At 41.2% G+C, this 13,258-nt stretch overlaps 1 protein-coding gene across 3 annotated transcripts in view; it reads left to right on the top strand.

Moving 5' to 3' along the window:
• KAT2B (lysine acetyltransferase 2B) overlaps window positions 1-13,258 on the top strand; it is a 94,186-nt gene that overhangs the window by 63,882 nt on the left and 17,046 nt on the right. For 2 of the 3 annotated variants that reach the window (XM_028518089.2, XM_036030597.1), the window contains exons 8-11: window positions 2,841-2,966; window positions 5,205-5,341; window positions 7,821-8,029; window positions 9,258-9,384. In XM_028518089.2, the coding sequence (XP_028373890.1) occupies window positions 2,841-2,966; window positions 5,205-5,341; window positions 7,821-8,029; window positions 9,258-9,384 (599 nt within the window). The remainder of the gene's footprint in view (window positions 1-2,840; window positions 2,967-5,204; window positions 5,342-7,820; window positions 8,030-9,257; window positions 9,385-13,258) is intronic. The other variant, XM_036030596.1, reaches the window with a different exon arrangement.

Here is a 13,258-nt window from a genome sequence, read left to right as displayed (position 1 = left end):
TTTTCACCTAGACCCCAAGTTTGGGTGTAAATATAATTAAACTCCTACAAAGCAGAATACTTAGGGAATGAGGTATTTTGTTTTGGATCAGATCATTTTTGTTTGCATTTTTGTTACCAAAAACATGTTTGTGTTTTTGTTTTTCTTTTTAACCTTAGGCCATAGAATATTATGACATGTTTTTCTGACCCCAGACCTGTTGAGCTTTGGGGTCTGTCTGTGCGTCCTGCATGCTTCCTCCATACCTGAGTTCCCCGGACGTGTTTTCTGTGGTGACTGGGCGTATGCCTTTGTGTCCCTGTGCTGTTCACTGTATCTTTGTCCTGACTCGGCTAGCTTTCAGATGGCATCTCTCCCACAGACTCCTCCCTAATTCTCCCTGTGCCTTCCAGCCGACACTGGATCCCCTTTCTTCCTCACTGCCACGGAACCTTGACTGTGTCCTCCCCTTGGTTCTCAAACTTGGTTGCACAGTGGCCTCACCCATGGTGATTTAAAATAATACTAATTTCTGAGTCCCTTCTCAAGAATGTGTGATGTAATTTGCCTAGGGTGCGGCTTGGATGGTTTAAACGCTCCCAGGTGATTCTGATGTGCAGCAATATTTGAGACCTGCTGGGTCATACAACACTTCTCTCATGTTATGCTAGACCCATTTTTTATGGGTGTCTTCTTTCCCCTCTGAGTATAACTCTTAACTGGTCAGAGACCCAATTTTGTCACAGTAATAATAATAAATGATATTTCCATTAAGTGCTTGCCTAAGAAGTGTGCCTCACGTCTTCAAGCTTTAACACAATAGCAACTGGGAAGTTGCTATTTCAATCCCTCTTACTTATAGGTGGGAGTTGCCCAAGACCCAGTCTTGTTTAGTGATAGATCTGGGTTTTACACCTGGGTCTGTCTAATTCTTAAACACCGTGTCCTGAATTACAAGCCAGAGTTGTAACTGCTACATTGCACTGCTTTGCTGTGCATTGCAAATGTATAGGCATGTGCTTGTGGAGGGAGTGAGTGAAGGACAGTTTCCTCCTTCAAGCAGGGGGATACTGAAGCTATTCAGCACTTAGTTCTTCTCCGGGGGGTCTTCTGGAGAGACCCTCCCTGTTCAAAAGTCCCCCTGACCCTTGCCTGCTCAAAATGTTTCCCAATTTGTCCCGCTTCAGCAAATTACCTGCCGTGGCACGGGATGGAGAAGGCCGAGGTTGTCACTGTCCCTCTGGGAATTGCATGTTTATTTCTGTGGCTAAGGTTGTAACCCAGTTCAGCTGGATGGTACTCGTCAATATTACCTGGAGCCATTGGAAACAGGCTGTCTTCTCCTGTTCTACTTTAATTGCAGTGTGTTCTCTTTGGGGAAAGAAGAGTGCAATCATTGACTTAATTGGCATGTCTGCACATCTGTGCAATTGTGATAAATGACATTCATAATGATGGCTCTGTAGTTGTGCAGGATACTCAGATGTCTTCAGAATCATCAGAGCTACCTCTTTGTGTAGACTCACTCTAGTGTACTTTGTAATTCAGGAGGCCTGCGTGCTGGAAGAAAAACCATATAGCCTGGCACTTGAGTATAGTCTCAGTCTTTCATGCAGACGACTATTACTCAGTTAGGAGTGCTGTGGGCTGGTATCTCTCTGTGGCTTGGGTTACTTATTGCATCACTTTCTTGGCTGCTGGGAATGTCCTCTGCACACTGAACATGGCTGCATTGAAACTTAGATGAACATTCTCTCTGGACGTCTGCCTGCCCTGCTGTACTCTGTTGTATAGGTCACCAGTGACACTGAAAGTGTCTGTATCCCTCATCCACCCTTACCTTATCAGCAGCTACAGATCAGCCACACGCCAGCAAAGCAACATCCTATTTCTTACAATGGCTTTACAAAAAGGTTTTGTTTGGAAATACTCTCAAACTTACAGAAAAGTTACAAAACTAAAACAAAGAAATTTTGTGTACTCTGTATATTTTCGCCGATTCACCAATTGTTAACATGTTGCCATACTTGCTTTCTCGCCCCTCCCCTCTCTCTCTGTTTCAGTTCTATTTCTGTCCCTCTCTCTGTTTTTTCCTAAACTACTTGAAAGTTGCAAACATCATGCCCCTTTACTGACTTCAGTGAGTATCTCCCAAGAACAAGGCCATTCTCTTACTTAACAGTATAGTTATCAAAGTAAGGGATTTTCATCTTGATGCAAGGTCAAACCTTATTACTTAATCTATGAGCTATTTTCTCTTTTTGCCTCTTACCTCAATCATGCGGTTTATAGCATTTTTTTTTGCATCACATCAGGGGGCACATAATGATGGCCTGTCCCATTTTGTTGGTATGAAGTTTGATCACTTGGTTAAGGTGGGATTTTATGAGGTTTCTCCACTGCAATGGTACCACTTTCCCTTCTGTAATAAAAAAGTACTTTTGTGGGGTGATACTTGGAAATTACCTGTCTTCATCAGCATTATACTCACAAAGTTTAGCCTGCATGGATGATTCTCTTGAATTGATTATTATATGCTGGCTGCCAATTGTTCTAATTTCCATCATTCCTTCCTTGTTTGTTGGCATTCTTCTGTCAGAAAGAGCTTTACCTTCTCCCCATTTATTTATTTTTCTTTTCCTTTGTGATTTTATCAGTATGGACTGAGATATTTGTATTCTGTTCAGTGGGCTGTAGTGCATTACTGTCTTTATTATCATGCTCACATTGACCCCATTGCTTTTATTTTAAAGACGACTTCTCTGAGGCATTGGGCAGGAATGGGATGCTCACGTGCCCTTGGTTCCTCATTGCCTAAGAAAAAAGTCATCTAATACCTTATTTTCCTTTCCTTGGGACAGTCATCAATCCACCTCCTGTGGCCGGGACGATTTCGTACAATTCGAACTCATCTTCCCTTGAGCATCTGAATGGAGGGAGCACCAGTCCATCCAGCAAAGGCTCTTCTGGGCTTGAAGCAAACCCAGGTAATCACGGAGGGGACATTATGGAGGGCTGTGAATTGCCTTAGAGGTTCTCTTGTGATCCGAGAAGTACCAGAAGTAGAGTTAGACCAACTCCAGGTTGTTCATGTCCAGGTTTTAATGGCTAGACATGACTTTGATCTGTATTGGGTAGTTACTACTGTGTAACAAACCAACCAAAATGCAGAGCCTTAAAAGCAAACCATAATCTTTTATTATCGCAGCTCGTTCATGCTGTGTGTTGCCTGGTTGTTGGCTGCTCTCAGCTGCCGCGTTAAGTCTTGGCTGGGCTTCCCGAGTTCTACCTGCCGACGGGGGCTTTGTGCTGGGCTGGACAAGAATACTCAAGCTGGAGCATCTCTGTTCCACATGTTTCTCACCCTCCTGGGACCATTGGACTTTTGTTTTTCTTTTCTTGGGACAGACTATGTCCTTATAATGATGTCAAAAGCACCAGAGAGGAGGCAGAAATAGTTTCTTGAAGCCTAGGCTTAGAACTGGGATACCATCACTCCTGCCTCATTTTATCAGCCATAGCAAATCACATGGCAAAACTCGTAGTCAAGGGCTGGAGAGATATTCTCTACTCCTTTTGCAGGAAGAACTATGAAGTCCCAGGGCGGAGGGTGGATACCAGGAGGGTAAAGACGTTGGCCATTTATGTAATCTGCCACATGGGCAAAAACGTCCCTTGATCCTAAAGTTTTGATTTCACAGATAGAGAGTGTTTTGAAGGTTGCATTTCTGTCCTCAGGCTTGACATCAAACAAATCTTGGATATGACCAAAGTTTGACCTTAAAGAAGTGGCACAAAAGAGGGAGAGGAGAGGATTTCATGCGAAGCACCAGATTTTTGTGTGTCACCATGCTTTCAAGGCAGACACCCCTCACTTGATCCAGAAACTCTGCCTGTGAGCTTGGGTGTCGCCTCAGATTCTTTCTTATAACACTATTGGCAGTCAGTCCATCAGGTTGGGGGCTGATTAGGCATACACCTCAGCTACAGAATAAGTAGTTCACAGTGTTACTTTCGGGGCATCATGGAATTGGAAGGTTTGTTGGTCACCTCCCATACAACAGCGAAGAGAGTTATAAAAACAAGAACTCAACGAAGTTCATTTAGTAATTAACACAATATTTCTGGAAGCATCTCGCGTGGACAGGATACTCTACGTTGCCTTTCTTTTGAATGAAAGCTAGTGAGGTCGCTGCATGGAAACGTGCCTAGTGGGATTCACTCCCGAAGAATCAGTTAGATGGGAATATCTAAATTTTTTTACAAAATTAATTGTAAAAATAAATACATGATATACAGAAAAAAATTAAGGAAAATCATGCATGATAGTAGAAAAGAAGAAAACCAAATAGCCACCATGCAGTCTAATGAGGAAATTGGGGGAAAGTCCTCCTGGTTTTTGCCTGGCCTTCCCCAGCATGTGATGTGTCAAGAATGGCCCTGCTTACTTTGCGAGGCATCATTTTAAGGCAGAAAAGCATTTTGAGAGATAATGAATGAAAAAAAATTTTACTAGTATATTTCAAATATATATAGACATATATACATAAATACCCACACATACCTAACTATATATACATATGTATATAAAGGAGAGAATGAACAGAACTACAAGGAAAAATAAATCAACCCACAGTTGAAAATGAAGAAACATCTCTGGGTAATTCATAGATCAAGGAGACAAAACTATCAGTAATCATATAGAAGTTCTGAAAACATGGCCAGCAAGCTAAAATGGTAGTATAGAAATTATTACTCCTAAAAGTCAGAAAATACGCATTTATTCCAAGAAGACATGACACATTTATAAATAATTGTCCATGTTTTAGGCCATAAAGCAAATTTCAAAAAATTGTGACGTTTGGTATTATATGGACTATTTTCTCTAACCACAAAGGGACTTAATTAGAGAGTAATAATGAATGATAACTAGAATAACTCCTTGCATTTACAAATGGGCAAATTATGCTTTAATAACTCGTATATTAAGTTAAAAGTTATCATAGAAAACAGAAAATATTCAGAGTGGATCTGTAGCTGGCAGTTATTGGGACCTCCTCCCTCCTTTTTCCCACTGTCCATTGCCACCTCTTTCCAGGGTAAATGGAGATCTGACTTTCATATCCATTAGTGTTACTGGAAAATTGGTTGGATGAGTCAACATATGTTATCTGTGTTGTGTTTAAAATAACCCATTGTTTGCCCTTTTATTTTGATCCTCATAGGAGAAAAGAGGAAAATGAATGACTGTCATGTTTTGGAGGAAGCCAAGAAACCCCGAGTTATGGGGGATATTCCAATGGAATTAATCACCGAGGTCATGTCTACCATCACGGACCCTGCAGTGATGGTTGGACCAGAGGTCAGCAGGGTGAACCTGGGCAGCCAGCTGGTAGACCCCTTCTGCTCTCCTAGCCAATCTAGTTGTCCGAAATGGGAGTGGTATCACTTGAGAGCGTGTCATGCTACCCTGGTTTGCATTTAACCTGGTGGTCAGGGCAGAGAGGGCAGGAATGAACAGCTGGTTGGAGAGGTGATTCCCTTTGATGAATATCATATCACAGGGAAACTGACTAATAATCTCACACTGTTGAAGCCATTTGTCCTCCCTCAACTTTTTTTCTTTTTAAATCCTCACCCAAAGATATGGTAATTGGTGAGAGAGAGAGAAGGGGTGGGGGGAGAGAGAGAGAGAGGGAGAGAGAGAGAGAAAGAAACATCTGTATGAGAGACAAACATTGATCAGTTGCCTCTTGTCCGCACTCTGACTGGGGATTGAACCTGCAACTTTTTGGTGTACAGGATGACGCTCCAACTAACTGAGCCACCTGGCCAGGACCTCCCTCAACTTTTTATCTTGAAAAATTTAAACCACCATAAATGTTGCAAACATTCCATGATAAAGACTTTTTAAATTTCCCAGTTATTAACATTATACTACATTTGATTTGTCTCTGTGTCCCTCCCTCCCTCTCTCCTTTGAACCGTTTAGAACCATTTCAGAATTGAATACAGATATCATAACATTATATCCCTAACTATTTTTCCTGTATCTTGTAAGACTAGATTATATTTTTACATTAACAAAATGTAGTTATTACTATCAGAAAATTTAGCTAGGTTATAGTATTGTCTAATATGTGGGTTGGCAAACTACAGCCTGCCGGCCAAATCTGACCCACTGTCTACTGTTGTCAGTAAAGTTTTATTGAAACATATTGTCTGTGTCTGCCTTGCATTACAAGAGCAGACTTGAATGCTTGAGACGGGCCATGTGGCTTACAAAGTCTAAAATATTTGTTAACTGACCCTTTATAGAAAAGTTTGCTGACACCTCCCCTAATGTGCAGCCTGTATCCAAATTCCTCATATATCCAAATTATGTCCTTGATAACATTTGTTGCATTTAGTTCTAATCTCTTCAGTCTCTGATCAAGAATAATTCCCAGCCCTCTTTTGGTCTGTTATGGCAGTGTCTTGTTGAAGAGGCCTGGTTGCTAGTTTTGTATAACGTCCCTCCATTTGGATTTTGTCTGTTTGCTCAAGGTTGGATTCAAATAAAACATTCTGGGTAGAAGTGCTGCCATCACCTCATGCCTTCCCTCCAGTGGCAGGGCACTTGAAGGCATTTGTGACAGGTTCCAGGAAATCAAGAAATGGCTTGGAGATTATTTTGCAAAACATCTTTTTAAACATTTTTTTAAGCGTGGCTCTGCTAGATTAAAATATCTATTTTTTATTTGTCATGTCTCCTTAGATATTTATTTCATGGTATTAGGATAATTTTGAGAACTAGAATGTTGTAAGAGAAAGATCTCATTATAAAGTTATCCTTCCCTTTTCCTTCTAGTTACCCAAACCCGGGGACAAAGGCCATATGTAGTACCTTTTGTATACCTGTTTTTCAGGGACTTAGGAATTTCACAGACTCGCTGAGCTCAGATCTTTCAGCTGTAAAATGTAGATGCAGTCACAATTTTCGAAATTTGTTGCATGGATGTAGTAGTGTACTGGAGTTGGCTCCTATTGGCATGCAGAGCCAGTTGTGAAATTTTCAGGAATTTCATGAGCTGGTTGTTAAATATGTTGGCAGTTTGAAATGATGGTAGTTGCACGTGGTCACCTGTAGACCAATGAAAGGAGCAAGTACTCGTAAGCAGGGCTTTTCTTCCCTGGGCAACCATTTGTTGAACACTGAACCCACTTACGCCGGGTGGGTTAAATACGATGGGGAGTATAAAGTGCTGGCACAGCTTGGGCTGCCTGCTAGGATTGAGAATGGGTCAACAGATTCTCTGGAAAAAAACTGTCCTCCAGAAAAGAGGTACTGACTATGTAAATGTGACTGCCACCACTGGTCCTGTCATGAGAATTTGGGATCTGTCATCCGAAGGGTCCTAAAGAGCTCAACCAGAGGGGATTCCTCCAAAGAGCTCAGCCAGGGGTTCACAAACTATAGCCTGTAGGCCAAATCCAGTCTGTCCCCCTCCTTTCAAATAAAGTTTTATTGGAATGCTGTTACACCCTTTCATTTATATATTGTCTGTGGCTGCTTCCACGCCACAACAGTGTTGACTAGTTGCACAGAGAACTGACCCTTCACAGAAAAGTTTGATGACTCCTAATCTGTACCACATATCCATGTACATGTATGATACTCTGATCTCTCAAAATGCTTTACCTACTTTTTTTACTTTGTTTTCATAATGCATGTGTTGTTTGGGACCCTGCATGTCCATAGCTTATTAGAACACAGAAGAACACCATTGTTGATATGTCCTATCCCCACTGTCTTAAAAGAAGAGCTCTGTGTGATTTTTTTCCTGTCTCCTGCATCCCAGAACAATTTTTTGTCAGCACATTCGGCCAGGGACGAGGCAGCCAGGCTGGAAGAGCGCAGGGGTGTGATTGAGTTTCACGTGGTCGGCAATTCCCTGAACCAGAAGCCCAACAAGAAGATCCTGATGTGGCTCGTCGGTCTGCAGAACGTGTTCTCCCATCAGCTGCCCCGAATGCCCAAAGAGTACATCACACGGCTTGTCTTTGACCCGTAAGTTGGTGCTTTGCCCTTCCTTCTTTTTATTTTTCCTTTTTAAATGAAAGAGGAACTACTTAGAAAGTGAAAGTCAGCCATGGTCACCCACCGAATCCCACTGCCTCTTGTCACGCTGTGGATACAAAGCTACATTAAAAGAATTGCCGTGTCTAAAGCATTAAGATTAATTTTTCAACAGTTCATACATTTTTTTATTAATGATAATGAAGCTTTGTGCTTTAAGTTGCTGGCAATTATCCTGTGCTTCATTCACTGTAGCAACGAAGGAGTGTAAACACTGAGAAGAGGCCCCACTTTTTGAGTAGTCAGAGCATTCTTGATTTTGGTGTCTTAACTAGGTATCATGGTTGCCTGGGTCCACAAGCACTAGGAAAATTGTTGGGATACCAGACGTTAACTTTGAAAAATCCATTGCTTAAAAAAAGAAGCCTAAAGAACAGTCCTTACCACTTGGACAAGAGCTAATGCTATAAAGTGCTGTACATGCATTGTAATTTTAAATTAACTTTACAGTCTAAGAAGCTGTCATACAAAGTTAAACTTTGTAAGTTTTTCATGTGTAATATTTATATAAGTTAATCTTTTTTAATATAAAGATGCTTTCCTATATTAAAAAAACCTAAAACAAAAAAAAACACTAAACTTCCTGATTGGCCATATTTTAACATATATAGTGCAACAGCCTGTTGCGACTTATGTGTGTGACAGCTCAGAGGGACATTTTGACAGAGAGGAGGTCTGACAGGATTCTGTAGTGCAGGTTTGGGCAGATTGTGTGTGTGGGTTTTGTATTCCTTCCCATAATGTTTCTGTCCTATTTCTGAGTAAGAGTCATCTTCCAAAACACATGCCACTTCTGTCCATGACTTTGTGCTCTCCCGCTGACTCCCCAGCACGGGGCCCTTGGCATTGGGTGTGCCCCAGTTCCAGTATTCTGGAACACGTACTCTGTTCTTTACTTGGAACCCTCAGACCATTTTTAGATGGCTGGCATTTTGTTCAGGTGGAACCTCTGATGAAGACTTGTGTAAGTGAGCTTGCTCTAAAAAGTCCACATGAAAGAATGGTCTGGTGAGATAATGGCTAGATAAAGGAGGTTTCCATAGAAACTCAAGGAAAGTATTGCCCCCCCTTTCCTGGTTGGATAATAAGGAACACACCCCCAAAAGTATATTTATATAACCAAGAGAGGTAAAACTTTGATATAATCTTCTTGTTTCAGGAAACACAAAACCCTTGCTTTAATTAAAGATGGTCGTGTTATTGGTGGTATCTGTTTCCGCATGTTTCCATCTCAAGGATTCACAGAGATTGTTTTCTGCGCTGTAACCTCAAATGAGCAAGTCAAGGTAAGAGTAACCCAAGGTCTTAAGGAAAAAGAATGTGGTATTTCTCACTAAAGCTACAGGGCTTGGGAAGGTCTCTGTGGGCCATGTCCGGAGCAGGTTTGAAGTGGAGTGCAGGACTTTCTGAGAAGTCCTCTCACTGCTAGTGTCTGAATCTGGGGAGAATAAATGTCCTATATATTGTCCCATAGATCCACAGGTGCAGCTCTACTGAGACTTTGTTGGACCTTGGGACAAGGTGCAGGGACACTGAGCAGCCCCAATGCAACTCAAGTGTAGTCTATGGCAAGTGAAGGATGTTTGAAAATAAATCGAGTAGTCACTGTTAATTCTCTCTCACACACATGCGCGTGCACGCACACACACACACACACACACACACAGAGCTGGTGGCAGTGAAACCCCAGAAAGGGTATGGTGTGGTGTGGATTAGGAAGATGATTTAGGCGGCTTACACTTCAGAAAGATTTCTTACGACTTGGTCCCTAATGGGGTGGGTGGGCAGGAACTAAAGAAATTCTATAAGAAGGGAAACTATGAAAAATTTCAACTTATGGCTGTATTTCAGAAGCATTCATGCTGGGTTTGGAATGTAATGTTTTTAGAGGGTGGGGAGTGTGTGTGTGAATAATTTACTTTCCCAATTATCCTTGGCGTAGGTCCTTCCCTCCCCAGGAACTATGGCTGTTTTATTGATGCCGCGGGTGGTATCCCAGTCTGCCTGGAATGAGCTACAGTCTCAGTTGGCTGGGAGAGCTCTGATCTAGAGGAGGTTGCGTTTTACTCTGCTGCTCTTAGGAAAATGGAGGGAGGAAATGTGTCTTTAGAATATTACTCATTTGGTAGTTGGGGAGCCCAAAAGAATATCTTGTGAAATAATGTGGGTGGTGGGTGGTGGAAAGATAAGCAGCTCAGGTCTAGACAGCTGCTGAGAAAAATCGTGGGAAGGTCTGAGGCAGTGCTGGTCAGTGAAAAATAGTGTGCCGTGCAGATGTGAGCCATGCATACGATTCTATGTATTCTAGTAGCCACATTAAAAATAAAGCAAAATTTGTTTTGTAGATACATTTTATTTTATCTGGTATATTCAAAATCTTGCCATTGCAAAGGTACTCAGTGTTATGAAGAATTATTAATGAGACATTCCACGTTCTTTGTTTCATACTAAGTCTCTGAAATGAAGTGAATTTTACACCTACAGTTTGTCTCAACTTGAACTAGCCGCATTTCCAGTGCCCACTGTACACATGTGGCCCGTGGTTCCTATATTAGACAGTGCAGGTTCGAGGCCATTGTTGCCTCGTGCAATGCCATTTACAGAAAACAAAAATAAGTCACTGGAAGGAACTGTTCTCTGTGTGAGGGCCACAGCTAGTGCTCTGGGTACTTTTGCTTTCATAACAGCTTGACTGTGGTTGTGGTGCCAGTTATAGCCACTGAGATTATTTATTCTCACAAAGCACAAATGGGGCTTTTTGCTTTTGACTCATAGTACTGAACATCAAAGGGGAAAATTCGTTAGTTTTATATTTGTCTTTCTGACTGGGAAGGTGAGGTCCCCCAGATTTGCTTGACACAGACCTCTGGTTCTTTCTCAAGGAATTCTGACAGTGTGTCTTTAGATGGTGCTGTTGTTGTGTTTATCACTTTTTTTTTGCCTCCCTCTAGCCAAAGGGAGAAACAATTCCAAATGCCCAGAGTTTCAGAACTTATTTCAAAGGAAATTTTTGTTTGGCTTTTCATAGGGAGAGGAGCTGGAAAATATGTCCTTGGTTTATAATTTCAGAAAAAAGATTGCATAATTTTTGTTTTCAAAGAAAGCTACACCAAGCACCTTGTTTGGAAAGGTTGGTTAAGGTTGACTTGGACACATTCAGGGATACCAGAGGGAAACTATAAAGGTATTTAATATGAATTGGACACTTTGTCTCATTACTTTCCAGAAGGGTACTTTATTTTTTTTCCCAAACCATGTAATTTTCTAAAGACTTAAAGGAAGGTGGCCAAACATCACAAACCCAGTAGGAAGAACTAGAAAAAAAATCACTTTTGGTAAGCGACTTAGAATGGTAGCTTTAGCAAATAAAAATTATTCTTTCAAAACCGAATGGAACAGTTGAGTTTGGTGGAAGCCAGTGCTTGGTATTAGTAGGATATTAACTCCTATTTGTGAAAACAGTGCTCATAAGTAGTTTTAATTTTTTATTTAATATATTAAAAATTTTGGCTACATTTAGACTTTGTATCCACTCATTTTGGAGTATCGCACCTACCACCAAATTTCTGTGAATGCTTTAAGTAGGATTTGTGTGTGAATTTAACACAAGATAATGTGCAAGAATTTGCTTTAAGTTCCTCACCTGGTTTGAGAATGTCTTGTCAACTAAAAAATATTTGGATTTGAAATTCTGTGACTGTGCCTTTTCAGAATTGCATACCTAATACTTGTTTACCATAAAAAATACTTAAGTAAACACTGAAGTTACCAGACAGATTTGGGAAAGGATCCTTTTGGTGGCAGAAATAGAGACATACAAACAAGCATAGTTGTGGGGTAAAAATCTAAACATTTGCTTGTAGTAGCATCATGTCGTCAGTGCCTCTTTGACCAAAGAAATATTCAATCTGGTCACAGTGCTAGACACAGTGCAGATTCACGTGAGAGGACACAGCCCCTACTCACAGGCAACTTGGTGTATGGGAAAACTTTTGGAGAGGTGGCAGATCAGTGGCCACTGATGAAAAATATCTCCTGTAGGTTTTGAGTGGTTGTTTACAAAAGAACCATATTGTTGTTCTTGAGTAAATTCATTGGATTATGGGAGAAGGGGAGGAAATTTATCATGCTTACAGGATAGAAGTGTATATGGCAAAGGCCTTGCTGTCTTCCACCAACCACATCTGTGTTACAGTGCATCCCGTCAGAAAACACGTTTCCTACTCATAACTGGATGTGACTCTTTCTCTGCACAGGCAGCTCCCTCCACGTAGCCAGCCCTTCTTTTTCCTCCAGTTTTTTTTCATGTTTCCATAAAGATAATTTAAAATTACATGGGTCAGACACAGATACACTGTCAGATAAAACAAAACCCCCACTGTCCCTTGCAGTCCCTACCATCCCACTATTGTCAGGTGGGTGTGCGTCCTGTGTGCAAGAGGCGACTGTGTGCTTTGTCGTCGTCGTTTGCATCAGTGGGGTCCATAATGTACATACTTTAAAAAGCTTTCCATGATTTCTAGGGGTCCTTCAATTTCAGTGCTATATGTAATCATTTAAATTTATATTCGGGCCAGTTAAAATGAAGTAAAACTTAAAATGAAGTGTTTTCGTCCCTCAAGGACTCAGTAGCCACATGTGACTCCTGGCTACCATGCAGATCAGGAACGCTCCCATCGCTGCAGAACTGTCTGTTAAACAGCACTAATGCGGGGCTGCTCTATTCTCTTTACGTTGTATTTCACCATGTAGATGCATCGTCATTTGTGTGACCTTTTCCTATTCACAACATTTATGTTTTTTTCTATCATAAATACATGCTCTGTTTGGAAATGTTTCTCTAGACATCGAGAAGTAGAATGGCTGCATGAATAAACATGGCCACTCTAATAAAACAAATGGTTTCCAGATTCCCCTTTTCAGTGGATTTACCACTTCACATTGTCACCAGTGGTGTTGGAGAGTACCGTGTCCCCTATCCTTACTAACACTGGGTACCATCAACCTTGAAGATATTTCATGCAGTCAAGTGCAATACCGCTTCTTCTGATAGAGTGTTGTGATCACTCTTGAGGTCACACATCATTTTTATATTTGTCAGTAGTATTTATTGCTGGCTCCCTTCCTTTGAGAATTTTTTAAGACTGCCTCTCTTTTTTT

This window comes from Phyllostomus discolor, chromosome 7 (genome assembly GCF_004126475.2).
Source record: "Phyllostomus discolor isolate MPI-MPIP mPhyDis1 chromosome 7, mPhyDis1.pri.v3, whole genome shotgun sequence".
Taxonomy (NCBI): Eukaryota; Metazoa; Chordata; class Mammalia; order Chiroptera; family Phyllostomidae; genus Phyllostomus; species Phyllostomus discolor.
Note: the sequence above shows the minus strand (reverse complement) of the source record. Positions and strands in the feature narration are given on the sequence as shown.